General features: G+C 57.2%; 4 protein-coding genes across 5 annotated transcripts; 3 read left to right on the top strand and 1 right to left on the bottom strand.

Annotated features, from left to right (window-relative positions):
* Positions 1 to 909: 909 nt before the first annotated feature.
* CDA (cytidine deaminase) lies at positions 910 to 3,349 on the bottom strand. 2 transcript variants are annotated; one of them, XM_005495854.4, is made up of 4 exons: positions 3,055 to 3,283; positions 2,666 to 2,777; positions 2,363 to 2,420; positions 910 to 1,728 (listed from the first exon to the last, which is right to left on the bottom strand). In XM_005495854.4, the coding sequence occupies exons 1-4, from the start codon at positions 3,227 to 3,229 to the stop codon at positions 1,615 to 1,617; spliced, it is 459 nt and encodes a 152-aa protein (XP_005495911.1). In that variant the 5' UTR covers positions 3,230 to 3,283; the 3' UTR covers positions 910 to 1,614. The 2 variants fall into 2 exon arrangements, with proteins under 2 accessions (XP_005495911.1, XP_074414631.1); XM_074558530.1 differs by having other exon boundaries at positions 1,710 to 1,728; positions 2,363 to 2,482; positions 3,055 to 3,349.
* A 2,706-nt stretch (positions 3,350 to 6,055) lies between these two features.
* Positions 6,056 to 7,713, top strand: FAM43B (family with sequence similarity 43 member B). The gene has a single exon (XM_074558529.1). It carries the CDS (start codon positions 6,610 to 6,612, stop codon positions 7,498 to 7,500), a length of 891 nt encoding a protein of 296 aa, XP_074414630.1. The 5' UTR covers positions 6,056 to 6,609; the 3' UTR covers positions 7,501 to 7,713.
* A 1,138-nt stretch (positions 7,714 to 8,851) lies between these two features.
* On the top strand, positions 8,852 to 12,575 carry MUL1 (mitochondrial E3 ubiquitin protein ligase 1). The gene is made up of 4 exons (XM_074558528.1): positions 8,852 to 9,019; positions 9,118 to 9,205; positions 10,145 to 10,265; positions 11,230 to 12,575. Exons 1-4 carry the CDS (start codon positions 8,900 to 8,902, stop codon positions 11,948 to 11,950), a joined length of 1,050 nt encoding a protein of 349 aa, XP_074414629.1. The 5' UTR covers positions 8,852 to 8,899; the 3' UTR covers positions 11,951 to 12,575.
* A 2,221-nt stretch (positions 12,576 to 14,796) lies between these two features.
* On the top strand, positions 14,797 to 17,089 carry CAMK2N1 (calcium/calmodulin dependent protein kinase II inhibitor 1). The gene is made up of 2 exons (XM_074558531.1): positions 14,797 to 15,145; positions 15,948 to 17,089. The coding sequence occupies exons 1-2, from the start codon at positions 14,986 to 14,988 to the stop codon at positions 16,016 to 16,018; spliced, it is 231 nt and encodes a 76-aa protein (XP_074414632.1). The 5' UTR covers positions 14,797 to 14,985; the 3' UTR covers positions 16,019 to 17,089.
* The last annotated feature ends 2,580 nt before the right edge of the window (positions 17,090 to 19,669 follow it).

Genomic DNA, 19,669 nt, shown 5'->3' with positions numbered 1-19,669 from the left:
AGGGAACAGGGCATGTAATGGGGCAGGGAATGGGGCATGGAGTGAGACAGGGAATGGGGCACAGAGTGGAACAGGGAATGTGGCAAGGAATGGGGTATAGAATGGCCATGGAGACGGGCAGGGAATGGGGCACGGAGATGGGCAGGGAGCAGGGCATGGGAGTGGGACATGGAATGGGGCATAGAGCAAGACACAGAGCGTGGAGTGTGGTACTGAACAGGGCATGGAAGGGGACATGCAGCAAGGCATGAGGCAGGATATGGAAGGGGAGATGGAGTGGGGCATCAAGCAGGGCATGGAATGGGTCATGAAACAGGGCACAGAGCAGGGTGCAACCAAGGTAAAGCCTTGTGCAATGCAGGTCATGGATGCCACTGCTGGGAGTGCCTTGGCATGGATGACAGCACTGCCCTGGAAACAGCCAGGGTACAGCCCAGTGTGTGGAATCGTCAAATCACAGAATCACAGACTGATTTGGGCTGGAGGGGACCTCAAAGCCCATCCAGTCCCACCCTTGCCAAGGCAGGGACACCTTCCACTGACCCAGCTTGCTCCAAGCCCCGTCCAACCTGGCCTTGGACTCTTGCAGGGATCCAGGGGCAGCCACAGCTTTTCTGAGCAGCTTGTGCCAGAATCCCTCCCTGCTGCCCGTGCTGTGGGACCAGCCCCACAGCCGAGGCACATCCAGCCTCTCATCCACCAGCCTCCCCAAGTCCTTCCCAGCAGGAATGTTCTCCATGCCCCAGCCAGTACAGACACTGAGGGGTTCCCCTGAGCCAGGGGCAGCGCCCTGCACTCGGCTCTGCTGAACCTCATGAGGCTCCCAGGGCACATCCAGCACCCCCAGCCCTGCCAGGACAGCCCCAGGACCCCACTCCCTGTGTTTCATCACTTTACAACTGCAGGAGATAAACCAGAACTGCTTTTATTTCACTTGGGCAAGGCAGAAATGCTCAACCCAGCACTGGCTGGGAAATGTAAAGAATTCATTTATCATTGTATTACAAATCGATATTCAATCAAGAAATGGGATTATCCTGGAGGCACAAAACCCTCCAGAAGACCCCAAAAACTTGTCCTCTTCTTCACCCCAAACAGAATGAAAGCAAGAAAAACAAGCTGGAAAGAAAGGAGCAAAGGACATGGTCAGTGCAATAACCATCCTGCAATCTACGTAATCTGGATTGGGTCACTAATTACTGCTGGGGTTGATGGACCTTTTCCCTCTTGCTTTCACTTCTTTTTAGAGCTGAAGGATCCAGCACTTTCCCAAGCAACGATTTTGCATTATTCAGGAGTGGTTTCTGTACCAAAGCCTGTTTGAGTTCTGCACCAAAGCCATGTCCTCCCTTGCCTACAGGGATGTCTGGACGCATTTTTTACTAATAACAGAGAATTTCTATGATTTGATTTTGCCATTTCCTCGGGGCAAGGTGGAGCTGGAGCCTGCAAATCAACACTGAATTAGAAGATGAGACAGAGGAACAGGCAACTTAACAGTATAAACAAATTTCCCACTGTGTTGTCCCCAAAAAGTTGCTTACAGGCTGAGAAAATCAGGTAAAACCATTGTCCCCTGTGCCTAAGGGCAAAGACTGGTGGTGGCCACACTGCTCAGACCTTCTTCAGGTCCTCAGGACCAAAGGAGGTAGGCAGCAGCTCCTCCAGCTTCTTGACAATGTAGGTGCCATCTCCTTTGGTCAGGTAGACATCCCAGTCTGTGCCAAACTGGAGGAGGAGAAAGAAGAGCCAGATGAGGGAGAAGAAGAAGGGAAGAACCTGCATTTCTTCCCCAAATTACTCATATATCCCATTTTCTCACGTTCACAGGGAGCATCCCCCTCTACTACATGTATTTTGGGTTGGCTTATCAGCATTACCTCCCCCAGACCATATTTTGGGCTTACATCCTGTGTTTTTACCCCACCAGTGTGAGCCCCAGTGCCTCTGAACCTGCTGAATCTGACCCTCAAGCAGAGCCCCGCGACCCATTAAATATTAACAACCCCAAAACAAGGTGTGGGTGCTGGGATTCCCGTGCAGAAGGGAGACAAGAGCTGGACAGGATCTGTGGGAAGCTCAGCTTTTGCAGGAAAACCCCCATTTTCAGGCTTGTCAGAGCAAGGATTCATGGGCAAATCCCTGCAGCTGGAAGGTGAGCTAAGGAATTCCCACTGAACACCCACCCAGGGCTGGAATAACCCTTTGCCAGGAGATAATGAAATTTGAGGAGCCTGGGGCTGAGGATGGGGGGCTTGCTCCCTCCTTGGAACCTCCAGGTGTTTTAGGGGGAGATGCCTGGGGTCAGGGGATGGTGTCTGGGGTCAGGGAATGAGCCATGGAGCCCCACACGAGCTGTCACCTCTCTCATCACTTGTCTGCAGGCGCCACAGGGTGTGATGAAGTCGTCCCCCATGTCACTGCCAAAGGAGAAGGGCACAGAGTCCTGAGGTCAGAGGAGGGGAGAACACCTGCGGAAGACCTTCATGCCCCGATTAATACAGAGCTGCAACAGATTTGCCCCCCAATTCCTCCAAAAACACCATGCAAAAACTTCATTTCCCTCTCCAAACGACGGGGCTGCTGCAAAAGAAGCTGTCCCAGGTGTTGTCCTGCTGGTTCCCCACCCCATCCCTCAGCACTGCAGCTCTCAGAGCACCCTCACCTGGCGATGGCCATGGCCTTGAAGCTGGTGTGCCCCTCAGAGATGGCTTTTTGAATGGCACCACGCTCGGCACACATCCCCAGGCTGTAGCAGGCGTTCTCCACGTTGCACCCTGCAGGGACAACCCTGGCATCAGCCACCCCAAACCCCACCAGCTCCTTTCTCCCCAGGGAATTGACAAAGAAAAGCCATTTTCCCTACTTCCCCTGTTTATTTTCCCATCCGCTGTGATCTTTGGCTCGGTCCGGGATGGCGGCTGCCAGCAGGCAGCAGGGGAGGACACACAACACCAGCACCCCGGCATGACCCCGCTACACCCTCACACAGAACCCAAGCCTTGCTGGGGGCTCCCCAAAATCCCGGGGGGGGTGTCTCAGATCCCATCTTACCCGAGAAGATCTCCCCTCCGGCGGTGAGCAGCGCAGCTCCCACCGGGAAGCGGCTGTAGGGGCAATAGGCGCAGTTTTTGGCCTCGCGGCTGCGGCGCAGCAGGAGCTGGAGATGGTCACCCTGGGGCTGGCCCGGGGGGACAGCACGGAGCGGGTGCTGCCCGCTTCTCTCCATGGCTGCAGCTGCCTGCCCTGCCCGCTGACGCCGCGGTTAAATATTTCCTCGCCTGGAAAATAGGCTGGCCGGGACGCCAGGATAACGCCCCGGCACGCAGCTGTCCCCACTGCTCCTCAGGGACAGCCGCTTTTGCAGCAGCCCCATCGTTTGGGGAGGGAAATGAAGTTTTTGCATGGTGTTTTTGGAGGAATTGGGGGGCAAATCTGTTGCAGCTCTGTATTAATCGGGGCATGAAGGTCTTCCGCAGGTGTTCTCCTGTCCTCTGACCTCAGGACTCTGTGCCCTTCTCCTTTGGCAGTGACATGGGGGACGACTTCATCACACCCTGTGGCGCCTGCAGACAAGTGATGAGAGAGGTGACAGCTCGTGTGGGGCTCCATGGCTCATTCCCTGACCCCAGACACCATCCCCTGACCCCAGGCATCTCCCCCTAAAACACCTGGAGGTTCCAAGGAGGGGGCAAGCCCCCCATCCTCAGCCCCAGGCTCCTCAAATTTCATTATCTCCTGGCAAAGGGTTATTCCAGCCCTGGGTGGGTGTTCAGTGGGAATTCCTTAGCTCACCTTCCAGCTGCGGGGTTTTGCCCTTGAGTCCTTGCCCTGGCAAGCCTGAAAATGGGTGTTTTCCTGCAAAAGCTGAGCTGAACTCTGGGAAGCATCCTCAGGGGCAGCCCTGGCCCCCACAGCACCGTGTGCAGGGATTCCCACATCCTCCCCCTGCCTGCTGCCTCATTTTTTCCATTTTCTCCTGGTTTTTATTTACTTCCTCCTTTCTCTGTCCCAGGAGAACATTTTTCCACCGCCATCCTGGAGGTTTTTTTCCTCCTCAGTTCAAAACTGGTTCTGTGGCTCCAAAGGAAAATGTCCTTAAATCATTCCTGATGGGAAGGAACAACAGCTGCTGATCAGTGAGATCAAAAGAAATAAATTAATAAGATTAAAAGCATTAAAAAATTATCATAACAATTATATTTTCCCAGGTCTTCTAACTACAAGCAGCAGGGGAATCTGGCTGAAGACACAGGTCAAAAGCCCAGTTTCAGATGCCCTCATGCTGGAGCCCAAATTCAGTTTGGCTGGTGCTTCCATGGGAATCAGCCCACACAAGGTAAAGGGCTCCCAGGTGATCATCAAATTGCTTTTTAATTAAAGATTTCTCTATTTTTCCCCTTGCCCAAGGAGCTTCCTGCCCCATTTTCTAGCTGCAAGGATGGTTGCCACAGGTCCCAGGGATTTATCACTGGGATTTTGATGGCAAAACCGGCAGGTAAGGTCAAAATCCTCCCAAATCCAGTTTGTTGGATTTTGGGAGGATTTTGACCTTACCTGCCGGTTTTGCCATCAAATCTTGCTGCTGGGTCACTGAGGAGCCACAACAGGCTGGGAAGCAGCATCCAAACTGGGAGTAGCTTCTGATGGGGCTGAAACTCTGGGAGCTGAAACTGAGTATGGGACAATGAGACCGCCACAGGCACCTCAAGAAACCAAATCTGGGATGCTGAGATCTGTATTGTCCAAGGGATAATCGGGAAATCCATCTCCCACCCACTGCCAGGTTGCTTGTTCACTCTGGAGCCCAGCAATGACAGTTCACATTTGCCAGGGCAGTGAGTGAGAGGAGGGACTGGCAGCCCTGAACCAGCCCACAACTCTTTTCCTCAGCTTTCAAGTGCAAATCCAGGTTGTTTTCCCCTATATACAATGCGGTGCAGAGCCTCCCTTGACCCCCAAAATCTGGGAGAAAATAGAAAAACCTATTTTCTAGAAAATAGGAAAACCAGTCCTAGGGCAACTTGTGGGTGGCACTGTGGGATCAAACCAGGGTAGAGGGACACTACAGCCCCCCGACCCCAATAATGTGGGATCTCTAAATAAAGAAGCTTCCAGGGTGGGTGCACATCTGCCCTCTCAATATGAACACTGAGCAAGTAAACACAGCCCTCACCTCAGTCAACAAGAATAGAAATTATGAAAGACAGGCTAGCATGGATAGAAATCTCCCTCATTAACACTAATTCCCTAATTGCCATCTCCCCAAAACCATCCTTGCACAGGGAGCAAACCATACAGCCCATGTTTTCATCAGAAAAGCTGAAAAACAGACAAATTCATGCATTTTTTATTATTTTGGCTGCAAAATCCTACAAGGCTGTCAAGGCCGCGGCAGTGAGAGAGTGGGGCTGGTGCTGTCTGCCTGTGAAGCTGCTATTTTAAGGTTGTATTTGCTTCACTCAAACTGCAGAAAATCTGAGAAGCTGCTGGGAAATGGCTTCCCGTTCCCTGCAACACCCCACTCTGATTTTCCTTCCCAAGCAGACTAAAAGTGGGGGAACATGGTGTTATTCTACACCTTTCTCCTCTCCATTTTTTAATCCCAAGGCAAACAGAGCATCCCCAAGCCCAGGGGTCTCCCTGCTTTATGTCCAGATGGCAAAAAAAAAAAAAAAAAAAAGAAAAAAAAGGTGGAAATCAGGGTTTGAGCCAAAGGCACTGAATCCTGAGCAGCCTCAGACTCTACTGCAGGGCTGAAACCTTGCAGTGCTCCCCAGAAAATTCCCCCCAAGCTGTGCCGTGGGGAAATAAAATAACATTCCATTTCTCCTGGAGAGAAGCTGTCCTAGGGCCTTGGCCAGAGATAAAAGCAACAGGTTAAAAGCCAGCTCAGCCCAAAAGGAGAGGAGAAGCAAGGAGATCTGACTGGCTTGGAAATAACAGGAGCAAATGGGAGGTTTGGAGGAAAAAACGCCAGCAAACCTGCATGATCTGCAAATCCTGGCACACACCCTTGTGACACGTACTGATTTGGGGTGGCAGCCCCCACCTTTTTCTCGTTCCCGTGTTAGAAGCCATCATCTGACCCTCCCCAAATCATCCCCCCCCACCCCACCCGGGTGGGAAATGAGGGAATTTCCCCTGACGCCGGTGGGTTCGGCGCTGGGGTCTGGCTGCTGCATGGGGATGGGGGGCTGGGTTCCCCCCGGCTTCCTCTCCCTCCGGGGCACGGAGCGGGCGCGCACCGGGCCGCTCACCGGCGGGGGCCGCTCACCGGCGGGGGCCGCTCACCGGCGGGGGCCGCTCACCGGCGGCTCCCCGCGTGCTCGGGGAGGTGGAGCAGCCCACGGAGGAGCCGCGTCCCCGCAGCCGCCGCCGCTCCCGCAGCATCAGGCGCAGGCGGCACCCGGAACGCGGCGGCTCCTCGGCTCCGCATCCTCCTCCGTGGGCAGCCGGATCGGACACGGGGCCGCGTCCCGCTGCCGGGGTAGGGCACGACACCCCCTGCGCGGGGGGCGCGGGGACACCCCCCAGACCGGCTCCGGGGCTTGGGGGGGTGGTCCCGCTGCTTGCGAGCGAGGCCGGCGGTAGCGGAGCGGAGCCGAGATGCTGCCCTGGCGCCGGAGCAAGTTCGTGCTGGTGGAAAATGAACGTAAGTGCAAAGGCAAGAGCCTGGGGCCGGGGCTGAGCTACGCGGCGCTGCTGGCCGGCTTCCTCCGCTCCTGCCCGGACCTGCTGCCCGAGTGCCCGCTGGAGCGCCTGGGCAGCGTCTTCCGCGGGAAGCGCCAGAAAGTGGAGCTGAACAAGGAGGACCCGACGTACACGGTGAGGTACCTGGGCAACGCCGTCACCCTGCACGCCAAGGGCGAGGGCTGCACCGAGGAGGCGGTGGGCAAGATCTGGGCCAAGAGCGAGGCGGGCGCCGGCGGGGCCAAGATGACGCTGACGCTGGGCCCTCATGGCATCCGCATGACGCCCTGCGAGAAGGGGGCCCGCCGGCCGGGCCACGCGTACCTGCTGCACCGCATCACCTACTGCGCCGCCGACCGCCGGCACCCCAAGGTGTTCGCCTGGGTGTACCGGCACCAGGTGAAGAACAAGGCGGTGGTGCTGCGCTGCCACGCCGTGCTGGTCTCCAAGGCCGACAAGGCGCGCGCCATGGCCCTGCTCCTCTACCAGACCTCGGCCTCCGCCTTCAACGAGTTCAAGCGCCTCAAGAGACAGAGCGATTTCCGCCACGTCCAGCAGCAGCTCCTGGGCGACGCCATCGTGCCCTTGGTGCCGCTCCGCAGGCTGCTCAACGCCAAGTGTCCCTACCGGCCGCCGGCCGAGCGGGCCCGCTGCGCCCCGAGGCTCAGCTCCATCCTGGAGGAGGAGGAGGATGAGGCCTTCGGCACCGGGCCGCCCCTGGGGGACCCCGAGCGAGCGGCCGTGCTGCGGCTGGCCAGCGACATGAGGGGCTGCAGCCTGCGCGGGCCCCGCGCCGCCGTGTGCTGAGCGCCGGCGGGACACGAGGTGCCCTCGGTGCGCCCCGAGCCGGTGCCGGACCCTCCTCGGGGAGCAATCTGGACAAGACGGCGGCTCCGTCTGCAGGAAGACCCATGGTGGGGGTGGGTTTGCACCCCAGAGACCCCCCCCCGGCCCCGCACATGAACCTGCTCTCGTGCCTCCTCCACAGCGGCCATAATAATAAAATGAATGTGTGTTTTCTGCGGTGTGACGGCGCCTGTGTCTTGCCCGGACCCCGGCGGACGACAGAGTAAAGCTCGGCTCTGAGGCAGTCTGGGGGGTTTATATTGCTTTTACCCCTGGAAAGGCAAGCCAAGGAGGGGGGGCTGCGGGGTCCACGGTGCTTTCCTGCGGCACCGAGGGCGGGGGAGAGCTGATCTGTGTAGTCATGGCAACTTGAATTTTTAAATATAGAGCTGGGGGGGAGGCGGTGCCGCCCACGTCGGGGGAGCAGTGATGGGTGTTTGGCCCCTTGGACCCCACTGGAGAGCTCAACTTGCCTACACCCCCCCCCTCCCACTCCAGATTAGCACCAAGGGCCTGAAGATCAATAATTTACAAAAAATTGCTATTTTTTTTCTTCCCTTTTGCTACTTTCCCAGAATAAGCGATGGTAAGGAGATGGGGGGATGGGGGTGTGGGTAGGTTTGTGTCCTCCCCGGCAGGGACCTGCCATGGCCCTTTGTGGGGTGGGAAAAGGGACTCTGGAAAGTGGGCCTGGGGGCTGCGTCCTGAGGCTGAGCCCCCGCAATGGGTCCACGTGGTGCTGCTGCCCCACAGCCCAGTAAGGAGTTGTAAGCCCTTCCCCAAGGTGTTATAGGGCTGGGATTTGGAGAGATGAACCCTCCCAGCCACGGGGGACAGGCGCTGGTCTGACCACTGTCCCCCAAACTTAGCAGAAGCTGAGATTTGGATTGCCCCCCCAGCCCCAAGGTGGCAGGGGGAGTACGGGGGATGCTCCACACACACACCCAGGGGCATTAGGATTTGGAGCCAGATGCCAAGATCCTAAGGGATGGCTGGGATTTGGGCTAATCCCCCTCAGATACTGGTGAGGCTGGAGTTTGATGTCCTCCCCAAGACCGCGGTGAAGGGGTGGGAAGGCTGCCCCCTGTCCCGCCCCCAAACTCCAAGGATGGCGTTTGTCCCCCTAAAGCTCCGTGCGGCCGGGCTCTGAGCCGCCTCCCCTGACTCACAGCCTGTGTGGGGGACACTGTGTGTGACCCCGCACCCCAGCAGGGCTCTGCGGAGCCCCTGCGCCCCGCCCGGCCTTGGCGGACCCCTCGTCTCGATGGCGGCGATGCGGCGGCCAGAGCGCCGCTCGTGACGTCATCACCGGGCGCCGGCGCGGCTCGCGGTTGCCGTGGTAACGGCGGGCCTGGCCGCCATGGAGGGCGGCGGGCGGCCCTCGGCCGCACAGGCCGTGCTCTTGGCCGCCAGCACCGCCATCACCGCCCTGCTCTACTCCATCTACCGGCAGAAGGCTCGCGTGGCCCGCGGGCTCGAGGTAGGTGTGAGGGGTGCGACGGGGGAATGCATGTGCCCGGCCCCCAAGCCGCGGCCTGGTCGCGCCGGCTGAGCCGCGGCCTCTATTTGCTCCCGCAGGGCGCCAGGAAGGTCCGGCTGGACGGGGACCTGCGGGCCGTGCTGCTGGAGGCGCCCGGACGCTGCGTGCCCTATGCGGTCATAGAAGGTAAGGTCGTGTACAGACACCAGAGATTTATGTCCAAAAAGGAAACAGAGAAGTCCTGTAACTTTATTCGAACTAAGAGAGGGGTCATAGGCATTTCCCATGGGGTCTCTCAGATTACTAGAGGATGCAGCCTCCTTTTTATTCTCGCTTCCCGGCCGCATTTCCCTCTCTCTTTCCCTATTGGCTGAGGCACTTGAGAGGTGCAAACTGCCCGAAATGCCTGATACCTATGGCTCCCTTCTAATGTTCCTTTCCTTTCCTTTCCTTTCCTTTCCTTTCCTTTCCTTTCCTTTCCTTTCCTTTCCTTTCCTTTCCTTTCCTTTCCTTTCCTTTCCTTTCCTTTCTCAAACCTTCCCTTCACTTTTACTTTCACTTTCCCTCCCTTGTGTCAGTCAGTGGAAATCCTGTGGAATGTATGGTTCTTCCCACTGTTTCTCTTATCTCTCAGTATCTAGTTTGATCTACCACAGTTTGTTTGTAAAGACAAATCCCTCATTCCTTTCAAACACAACCTGAAGTCGGGGGTAGGGGGCACCTCCTGCCCCACAGCTGCTCCTCACTGGGGGATTTCATCCCCAGCTCCTCCTCCCGTGCCCATCAGGTCATTTTCCCCACACCAAGCAGCCACAGACTCCTGACAGCAGAAACTACAAGCTCTTGGCCCTTTTGCCCCCATCTTAGAATTCTAGAATGGTTTTGGTAGAAAGAGACCTTAAAGCTCCTCCAGTTCCACTCTTTCCACTGTCCCAGGGTGCTCCAAGCCCCATCTAACCTGGCCTTGGACACTGCCAGGGATCCAGGGGCAGCCGCAGCTGCTCTGGATACCCTCAGCAGCCTCACAGGAAGGAAGGATTTCTTCCTAGCAGCCCAGTGAAGCCATTCCCCATGGTGCAGGGGTGGTTTCACGAGCCCTCACGTGGCCCCTGGTTCCTGTTTCAGGTGTGGTGCGCTCGGTGAAGGACACCCTGAGCAGTCAGTTCGTGGAGAACTGCAAGGGGGTGGTTCAGAGGCTGACACTGCAGGAGCACAAGATGGTGTGGAACAGAACCACCCACCTCTGGTATGTGCCTGGCACCCTCAAACTTCTGTGGTACCCTTGGGGGGTCTGACAGCCTGAAATGGCCTCAGGCATGGCCAGAGTGACCAAGTGCCTCAAAGCTGGGTCCCAGAGTAACCTCCACAGTGACAGCTGCCATAATAGAGGGTTTGGCTGATTTTAGGGCTTTCACAGAGGGGCTGGAGAAGAGAGCATCGAGTAACCCAACACGGGCTGAAGATTGATCAGCCCCACCTCGTTACCCCACCAGAGGATGGCATTTCAGAAAAAAACCACTTGCAGAAAAGAAATTAATTACATTTGGGTGATCCCCACACCCAGGGGTTCCAGAACTGCTGAAACAGAGCCCAGTGATGCTGTTTGATAAGCGTTTGGTAATGCCAAATCGGGATGTGTGACACGTGGTGCTTCCCCTCGTGGGATGGTTTGTGCCAGCTGGGAATGCCACAGGCAGTGAGGAGGTGGGGATGGGAGGAGCCCCCACTTCTTGTGGAGCACTGAGTGAGGGTGGAGTGGCCTCGTGCACCCCTGGACAATGCCATGAGGGGAAAGGTGTTCTCCAGTGCAGCAGCGAGTGGCTACAGTGACAATTGTGTCCAGGGAGGGCACAGCAGACAGCAGAGGAAACAGACTGACAAGTGTCTTCCTTGTTGAGCACGAGAGTCCATTTTATTTCCCCCCCCTCCACCCCATGCCCTGGTGGGAGCCCGAACAAAGCCCAGAGAGCCGAGAACAGAGAGGGGGACACAGACCCGGGGCGGGGTTTTATCAAGTGTCCCATGGGAGGAGTCTTAGGATCAGATTACAGCCTCCTCAGAACGGAAAGGCTCCACACTCCAGAGACCCCCATCAACGAAACTCCACTCAGGGCGTGTCCCATCTGGCAGTCCCCAAAACCAGCAGGCCGTTCCAGGCTGTGTTTCCCATCAGAGGCAGTCAGTTCACTTCCCCCCCTCTCCCTCCCCAGGAATGACTATGAGAAAATCATCCACCAGAGAACCAGCACCACCCCCTTCGACCTGGTCCCTGCCGAGGGCAGCGCCGGCGTCACCGTGCGGGTGATGAAGCCTCTGGACGCTGCCGAGCTCGGCCTGGAGACGGTGTATGAGAAATTCCACCCCTCTGTCCAGTCCTTCACGGACGTCATTGGCCACTACATCAGCGGGGAGCGTCCCAAGGGCATCCAGGAGACAGAGCAGATGCTGAAGGTGGGCACGGCCCTGACTGGGGTGGGAGAGCTGGTCCTGGACAACGCCACCATCAAGCTGCAGCCCCCCAAGCAGGGCATGCCCTACTACCTGAGCTCCCTGGATTTCGAGTCCTTGCTGCAGAAACAGGAGTCCAGCGTGCGGTTTTGGAAACTGCTGACGGTGGTTTTTGGCTTTGCCACGTGCGCCGTGCTGTTCTTCCTGCTGCGGAAGCAGTACCGGCACCACCGCGAGCGGCAGCACCTGCGGCAGATGCAGGAGGAGTTCCGGCAGGCCCAGGAGCGCCTGACCGGCACCGAGGGCGGCGAGGCTCTCAAAAACGCCTGCGTGGTCTGCTTGAGCAGCACCAAATCCTGCGTCTTCCTGGAGTGTGGCCACGTCTGCTCCTGCCACGAGTGCTACCAGGCTCTTCCCACGCCCAAAAAGTGCCCAATCTGCAGGCAGGGCATCACCAGGGTGGTTCCTTTGTACAACAGTTAATTTCTTGTGGTTCTCAGCGGGGAGACTTTGGATGTAAAGCTGCCACTAGCAAAGGGGTTTTGTCGCCTCGCTGCTTGGGTGGTGGGTTTTGGGGAAGGGGAGGGAGCTTGAGGGAGCAGATGCTTCACCAAGGGGGCAAAGCAGAGTTTGAAAAGGTGACTCTGCAGCTGATCAGGGCTCACGTTGTGCTATGGAGGTGTTTTTGAGAGAGATGATTCTTTGCAAAGGGTGAGGTGCTTGGGGGAAGATGCAGCTTGAAGCTCTTCTGTTAAGGTTTGGACTCGCAGGGTTCGTGTCATGGTTACAGAGCCTGCAGCCCCTTACCCAGCTGATAAAAACATGGGAAAAACAGTAATAAAATGTATTAAGGGTTCTGGGAGGCTGCAGAATTCCTGTGAGGCTGCCAGAGGGCTGCAAGACTTAAGGGAGCAGGAGGGGCTGTCGGAGAGCTCGTACCAGCAGGTGTGAACACAGGTGATCCCCCCAAAATGGCTTTGTCACACCAGGGTGTGAGGATGGGGATGTGAGAGTGCTGTGGCTAATGGCTGATGGCTGTGCTTGGCTTGGCTTGGCTTGGCTTGGGATAGCAATTGAGGTGTGAAGTAATAAAATAGGATGAAAAGTGTGTCTGTGTTGGATTATTCCAGGGGAGTGGTGAGGTTTGTCCTCCCTGAGGTGGACATGGTGAGCCTGGATCCTCCCAAGCCATGATGGAGGTTGGCTGAGGGGGAAACCTGTCCCTCCTGCACTGGACATGACAGTCAGTGCTGTCCCCTCATGACACAGGTGCTGCCAAACCCCCAAACGGACACAAAAAAGGAAAATTCTCTTCCCTGACACTCCTATTTTGCCATAAATCCCATATGCACCCAAGAGGGTTAATGGACACCAAGTGCTGCTACAGTGAACATTTGCTGGGGAGAACAATTAGGGAAACATTCCAGGGGAATGAGGGAGCCTCAAGTAGGAGCAGTTGAAAACCCCAGGACTGAGGCAGCCCCTGGGCAGCCCTGCTCCAGGCAGAGCCATCCACATCCCCCAGGCACATTTAAAAAAGAAACGTCCCCATCGACTGGCATTTTAAACCCCCTGAATTTACAGTGAAAATGATGAGTTGTTTCTCATTAAACATTAACCAGAGCAGCCGGGCAGTGTCCGAAGGCCATTCTAGCTGTGGGGCACAAATCCACGGCTGGATTTTGAGGAGGAGCAGGTCCCTGGTTATTCCAGTGCTGGATTTTGAGGAGGAGCAGGTCCCTGGTTATCCCAGGGCTGGATTAGGAGGAGGAGCAGCTCCCTGGTTATTCCAGGGCTGGGGAAGGGCCGTGTCCCACCAGCTGTAGATGGCGGTGGCTGCCTGCAGGGCGAGGCAGCCCGCAGAACAGAATGCCAGAGGGAACAGCAGAACAGAGCTCAAAAAGCCACACTGCAGCCCCAAAACCCAGCAGACAGATTGAAAGGGCAGAATCCCATCTGCTGGAAGAGGTGTCCCTCTGCTTCAGGGGAACGAGCACCCCAAAAAGCCTCATCCCCTCACTGGGGACAGCGGGGAGGTCAATCCCCCTCAGACCGGTGCAGGGCACGCCCTCAAGCCTCGGTGTTTTGCCCAGGAATGGAGCATCAGGCAAAGCCTAAAAATACTCTTTGGAGGGGCTGTGCTTCCCCATTACCCCTCGCCTCCTGTTTCCAAGCTTTCCCTGTGATTTCTCGGGCGTAGCCGCAACCTTATGTAAGGAGCTGACAGCTCGGGGGCGGGCAGGAGTGCAGGGGAGAGGGGCTTGTGCAGCTCTGGGGGCTGAGGATTTCAGCAGACAAGGGCTTTGGAGATGGGAGCAGCCCCAGGACAGCTCACCCCAGCCCTGGCACCACCAGGCACCCTGTCCTTGCATTCTGCTCAGCCCCAAATGAGCCAGGCTCCCAATTCCAGAGAAACCCTGTAGCAGCCTTGCACAAACAGGTTCTTTGCTGCTGTTGCTACTGTCCTCCTGCTCCCTTTTGTAGGAGATGCACCACAGATGCCTGAACACCCCAACACAGCTGTGGCCTGTCCCAAGATGTTATCCCCAACCTTCCCATCACTCGCTTTGCCAGGCAATAACCCCAGTGACCCACGCTGCTGTGGTGACTCTGCATGGAAAACCCCATGGAAACCTCACAGTGACTCAGGAGTGCTCCTGCAGTGTCCCAGGAAAGGCTCGTGCAGGGAGGGATCCTGGGGGCCCCCAGTCCCCCCCAGCACACACACCCAGTCCCCCCCACCCTGCAGCCCCCCACACAGTGCCAGAGGCCCCCAGATGGCTCTGCAGGGCACGTGAGGCTGTGCCCAGGGCTCCTGGGAGCTGGCGCTGGGCTCCCCAGTCTGGTTCCAGATTTTCCAGGAGTGGCTGGGGAGGCTCGCTCTGAACTCCCTAAACGTGGCTGTGGGGTGGCCTGGGCTCCCCAGATGTGGCTGTGGGGCAGCTCTGGGCACCCCAAAGGTGCTGTAGAGCCACCTAAGCTCTCCGAGGGTCCTTGCAGGGCAGCTCTGGACTCCCCAGGGTTGCTGAGGGGCAGGTTGGGGAATCCAGAGCCCGAAGCCGCAGAGTGTCTGCCAGGCAGCTCTGGGATCTCCGGGGATGCTGTGGGACACCCCGGGGATGCTCCGGGACAGCTCCGTGCTCCGCGGGGAGCCGGCGGGGCAGGCCCGGGCTCCTTGAGGATGCTCCGCGCTCCCCGGGGACGCTGCGGGGCAGGCGGCGGGGCAGTCCCGGGGATCCCCGGGGTGCGGGATCAGCCCGCGGGGCGGCGCCGCCGCCGGTGCCGGGGGCCGAGCCGGTCCCGCCCAGCCCCGCCCGGTCCCGCCTCCCGCTCCTCTATCGCCGCCGCCGCCGGAGCCGCCGCCGCAGCCGCGGAGCCGCGAGCAGCGCCGGCCGGGCCGGGATGTGACGGGGCGGCCGCCCCGCGCCCGCTGCGCCGCTGCCCCGGGCCCGCGGGCCCCGCGCCCCGGGAGGCTGTCGGGGGGCGGCGGCGGCGGCGGGTCCCCCCCCGCCGCCCCCATGTCGGAGGGGCCGCCCTACGGCGAGGGGCAGCTGGCGGGGGACGCGGCCGTGGGGCAGCTGCCCTTCCCCGTTCGCCTCCGCGGCGGCGACGGGCTCCTGGCCGGCGGGCAGGGCAAGCGGCCGCCCAAGCTGGGGCAGATCGGCCGCAGCAAGAGAGGTGGGTGCCGGAGGGACCGGGGCGCGCCGGGAGCCGCCCGGGATGCGGGACACGGGATGCAGCGGGTATCCCACGGGGTGCTGGGCATCGTGCACCGGGAACCTTCCCCGGGGATGCGGGACACCGGGGACCGTCCTCAGGGACGGGGCACGATGACCGCGCTCCCTGGGGATGTCGGGCATCGCGTCCCGAGGACCTTCTCCAGGCATGCAGGGCACTGGGGACCGTCCCCAGGGACAGGGTATGGTGCACCGGGCTCCCTGAGCGATGTTGGGCATCGTGTTCCGAGGATCTTCCCCAGGGATGGGGCGCCGAGCACCTTTTGGGGATGCAGGGCACCGGGAAGCGTCCCCGGGGACGGGGCACGATGCACCAGGCTCCCCGCAGGATGTCAGGCAGCACGTCCCAAGGACTGTCACCGCGGTGTTGGGTAGCCGGGACCTTCCCTGGGGACAGAACATTGTGCCCTGGGCACTTCACCGCGTACAGGGCAGCGGGGACCTTCCTCAGGGACAGGGGACATTCCCTGGGGACCATCCGCAGGGCACAGGGGTGAGGGGACCCTCTTTGGGGACATGTCCTTTGCCAAGTGTCCCCAGGGACAGGGCACCAGCGCCGGGGCGGGCGGTACTGGGGACGCTCCCCGGGGACGGGACACGGTGCCCGGTGCCCTGCGGCGTGTCGGGGCCGTGTCGCTTTGCCAGCAGCCACACCAGGGATGTGGGACCCCTCCAACCCCCCCAGGGTGACCTTGTGCGGGGGGAGAAAATTCACCGCTCTTCTTTTTCTTTCTGCTTTCTAGTGGTTATTGAAGATGATAGAATTGATGATGTGCTGCAAAACCTCTCCGAAAAGGCCCCTCCCGGTGTTTAAAGCCTCCCTGGGGACGCTGGGCCGAGGCCCGGGCTGGGGTCGGTTTACAATGGCCCAGGTGACCGGCAGAGAATGACCCCAGCCCCGCAGCGAGCGCCGGGAACGCCGCCCGCAGCCCCGCGCCCGTCCTGCCCTCCGGAGACGCGCGGAGGGGAGGGCGGCGAGCGAGCCAGAGCCCAGCCGTGAATTCAAAAATGATAATAAATTCAAATATAGCTGTGTAATCGGGAAAATAGTCACCTGCTTCAAACCCCCCGCCCCGAGGGACGGACGGAGGAGGCACGCCGCGGCTCTGAATTACTCGGGATGGCTTTTCTCGGGCTGATGAACCTTGCGCCGCGCTAGATCGGGGGGTAAGAGGGAAGGGGGCAGCGGGAGATGGGGGGAGCGGGGGGAACAGCCCCTGGAGTCTCCCTCCGGCCAGGCTTGTTCCCAGCGGGCACCTTGTTTACATGATTTAATCTTGCAAAAATGAATCCGTGCACTTGGATGTACCACGCTATCCCCTTCTGTATGAGTTTCTTTTTTTTTTTTTATGTTGATGTCTTTGGATGTTGGGAAATTATATAAAATAGATATATATATATATATTTAATTTTAGTCACGTTTTAAGGTTCTCGAGGGGGAAAACCAAAACTTTTATAAAGGAAAGGCCTGAAGGAAGAATTGCTGGTTTATTTTTTAAAGCTTGTACTTCTTGGTTGCTGTGAGCAAAGGGACAGATTTTATATGTATGGGGGGGCGGGGGGGTCGCTCAGCTTTTCTAACTACCATGCAGTCTGTAGTGTGGGTGATCTTGGTTTTCTTTTTTTTTTTTCCTTATATTGTGGCAGTTTCCTCTCTTTAATAGACTGTATTAAAACATATATATAAAAGAAATTATTTAATGTAATCACAAGAGTGCCAAACACTTGGAGATGCTGGAGGGCAGCGATTCCCTCCCCGAGACGAGCAGCACTCGGAGCTTTCTGCTCTTTCCAGGGCTCGGTCGATCTCTCGTGGGGTTTTCTCTGACTTCTCTTTTCTAATCTTTCTTTTTAACTATTTTGCATGACGTGCATAAAAACAAAAGGGGAAAAAAAAAGTGGGGGGGGACAAAAAGCGCCTCTGGTGCCCGGGCTTGGTTCTTGTTTCTGTTTGCGATTGACTGACAGACCTCAAGGCAGGTTTTTCTTTCCTCCTTTTCTTAAATATTGTGTATGTTGCACTTTTATCCACTACACAGGGCTATTTCTGCAATGTCCGAATAAAAAGGAAAATGAAACAAAATGGAAAAAAAAATTATAAATGCGGATCTGCCGTGTTTTCCCGTGGGTTGCCAGGGCCAAGCAGCATGAGCATCCGTCCCTGTCCCCTCAAATAATCCCAAAATAGCTAAGGAAAATCTCCCCACTCTCTAGCACAGACCCCTGTTAACCTGAATAACTAATTGTAATTAATATTTATTTGTGGGATTTTTTTGTTTGATGGGAACACACTTGAGGGGCACAAATTTAATGTTAAAATTCAACGTTGGGTCCTGAGAGTGGCTGTTGGGAACGGGGAATAAAAGGTGGCTTCCCCTTCACTGGTGGGAAAGGTGTGGAAAATGGGCATTTCCCTTGCAGTATTGCCTCCCTTCCCCACAAACCCCAAATCCTGGTGTTAAAAAAGGCCATTATCCCTTTTGCCCACGCCACCGAGGGCACGAGCCAACCTTTGTGCCCAGGGAACAAGAATATAATCACAGATGGGAAGCAGGTCCAGGGGTGGGATTTTATTGCAAAGAAAATCATATATTGCAATAAAAGCAGGATATTGCTGAGCTGGGATTTGTACAGGATAACCTGGGGGGAGATGGATTAATTTGGGGTGGCACAGGGAGCTGGGGTGTGAAGGCTGCACAATGCTCCTGTCCCCACCACCTTTGCTATTTATTGCTCCATTTTAAACCCACACAGGCTCTCCCACATCCAGGATATGATGAGGAGCTTTGTTAAATTGCTCCCTTGAAAAATCCCCAATTAGTTTCAATTTTTCCCCAGTGAGTTCAGCTCCGAGGTCGTGGCTGTGTGGGTTGGACGCAGCACACACAGTGTTGGCCCCCGGATTTTCTGTGCTGGGGGACTCGCTGTGCCTCCAAACCATGAGATGGCCCCCAGAAGGGAGTTTTTTCTCCCAGACTAATGGGTTTTGCCCCAGTCAACATCTGGGGACGAGCCCAGGGCACTGGGAGAGCAGACAGAGCCAGAGAGGAGCAAAGCATCCCACATGTGCCAAGGACACAGCGCTCGGGAGCTCTTAGACACAAAACCATGGGCTGGATGCAGCACTGGGGTAATTAAGTTCACCCAAAACCCCTCCTTTTTATAAAAACCTGATCTATGGGTCTGCCAAACCCCATTTCCCACTTTATCCCATACATCAAAAGACCTCTGAGCGCTTAAACCGCCCTGACACCCAGACCCGTCTGTGGGTGCTCTGAGGATGGGGCGCAAGCACAGCCCCAGATCCCCCCAAAAACACCTGGAGGCCTGGGAGGGGCTGGTAACGCTCCAGAGAAAGCCTGGAGCCAGAGGGGGAAGGGAGGCTGAAAGGAGAGGAGATTCTGCTAAATTATGAACCGCTCTTTTATATGCATCTTTCATGCACGGCGCATAAATAATGGAGCAGGAGAGCCCGGCGCGATCGCGTACGGGAGGATGCGGGATGGAGGGGCGAGGAGAGAGCCATTCATGGGGGATGGTGGGGAAAGATGCGCCCAAGAGACCGAGCCGGGCATCCCGCACGGCCGGGAGATGGTGTTCTGAAGGAGGATTTAAGGATTAAGCTGGCCCCGGGGCAGGAGTTTATTGCATACATTATTTAACAGATGGCCCAACGCAGGCGGCGGCTGCCTACGGTCTCCCCGGTGACCTTGGCTGGGAGATGCCGGAGCCGGGAAGGGAGCCCGGTGCCATCACCACGCTCCGGTTACAGGGATCAGAGGGAAAAAAAGAAAAAAAAAAACAGAAGCAAACCCCAGAAGCCAGCACCCAGCAGCTCCAGAGCCAAATCCCCATGGAAACTGCAAAAATCCCCACCCAACCCTGCCCATATGGGCTGCTTGTTTTGGCAAGGGTGGGAAAAAAAAAAAGGAGGAAAAAATAAAATGTATAGAAAAGAGCCATTTGCAGGTTTATTTACCGGAGGAAACTTGGCACCTTTGGAAGAGCAGGGTAGGGGAGGGACGAGTGCGGTGCAAAGGTCCCAGCGACACCCAGAGCACTTGTGAAATCCCACTGCCATGCCCAAACACACACTTGGATCCCATTTTCCCAGGGATTTTGGTGCTGGGGGAAGGTGCTAACACAGTTGCTCCTGCAGCAAAGCCAACCCTGACTGCTTACACCCAGAGCCAGGTGAATCTTCATTCTCCTCTAAAGCTGCTTGTGTTCCACAGGCTTTGAGGCATCAGCCCCCAGAAACCCCTGGCATGACACCAGTCCTGGGGGGCTCAGAGCAATGGACAACGATTTTGGGGCTGGATCAGTGTCCCCACCACTCATTTCCCACATCACCTAGGCAGCAGCTCAGAAAAAGAAACCGAAATTGAGGGCAGTGTGTTGCAGCCAGGGCAGAGAGGAGCAGGGGGGAGTGGGTGAGTCCCCCAAAGCTCATCCCAAAAGGACA

This window comes from Zonotrichia albicollis, chromosome 25, assembly GCF_047830755.1.
Source record: "Zonotrichia albicollis isolate bZonAlb1 chromosome 25, bZonAlb1.hap1, whole genome shotgun sequence".
Classification (NCBI taxonomy): domain Eukaryota; kingdom Metazoa; phylum Chordata; class Aves; order Passeriformes; family Passerellidae; genus Zonotrichia; species Zonotrichia albicollis.
Note: the sequence above shows the minus strand (reverse complement) of the source record. Positions and strands in the feature narration are given on the sequence as shown.

Excerpts from the sequence above, each read along its gene's own strand:
- CDA (XM_005495854.4), bottom strand. The coding sequence starts at position 3,229 with ATGGAGAGAAGCGGGCAGCACCCGCTCCGTGCTGTCCCCCCGGGCCAG. Across the intron at positions 2,421-2,665 it reads AAGGCCATGGCCATCGCCAG|TGACATGGGGGACGACTTCA; the intron begins GTGAGGGTGCTC and ends CTCCTTTGGCAG. Across the intron at positions 1,729-2,362 it reads GCAGACAAGTGATGAGAGAG|TTTGGCACAGACTGGGATGT; the intron begins GTGACAGCTCGT and ends CTCCTCCTCCAG.
- FAM43B (XM_074558529.1), top strand. The coding sequence starts at position 6,610 with ATGCTGCCCTGGCGCCGGAGCAAGTTCGTGCTGGTGGAAAATGAACGT.
- MUL1 (XM_074558528.1), top strand. The coding sequence starts at position 8,900 with ATGGAGGGCGGCGGGCGGCCCTCGGCCGCACAGGCCGTGCTCTTGGCC. Across the intron at positions 9,206-10,144 it reads GCCCTATGCGGTCATAGAAG|GTGTGGTGCGCTCGGTGAAG; the intron begins GTAAGGTCGTGT and ends TTCCTGTTTCAG. Across the intron at positions 10,266-11,229 it reads AACAGAACCACCCACCTCTG|GAATGACTATGAGAAAATCA; the intron begins GTATGTGCCTGG and ends CTCCCTCCCCAG.
- CAMK2N1 (XM_074558531.1), top strand. The coding sequence starts at position 14,986 with ATGTCGGAGGGGCCGCCCTACGGCGAGGGGCAGCTGGCGGGGGACGCG. Across the intron at positions 15,146-15,947 it reads GATCGGCCGCAGCAAGAGAG|TGGTTATTGAAGATGATAGA; the intron begins GTGGGTGCCGGA and ends TCTGCTTTCTAG.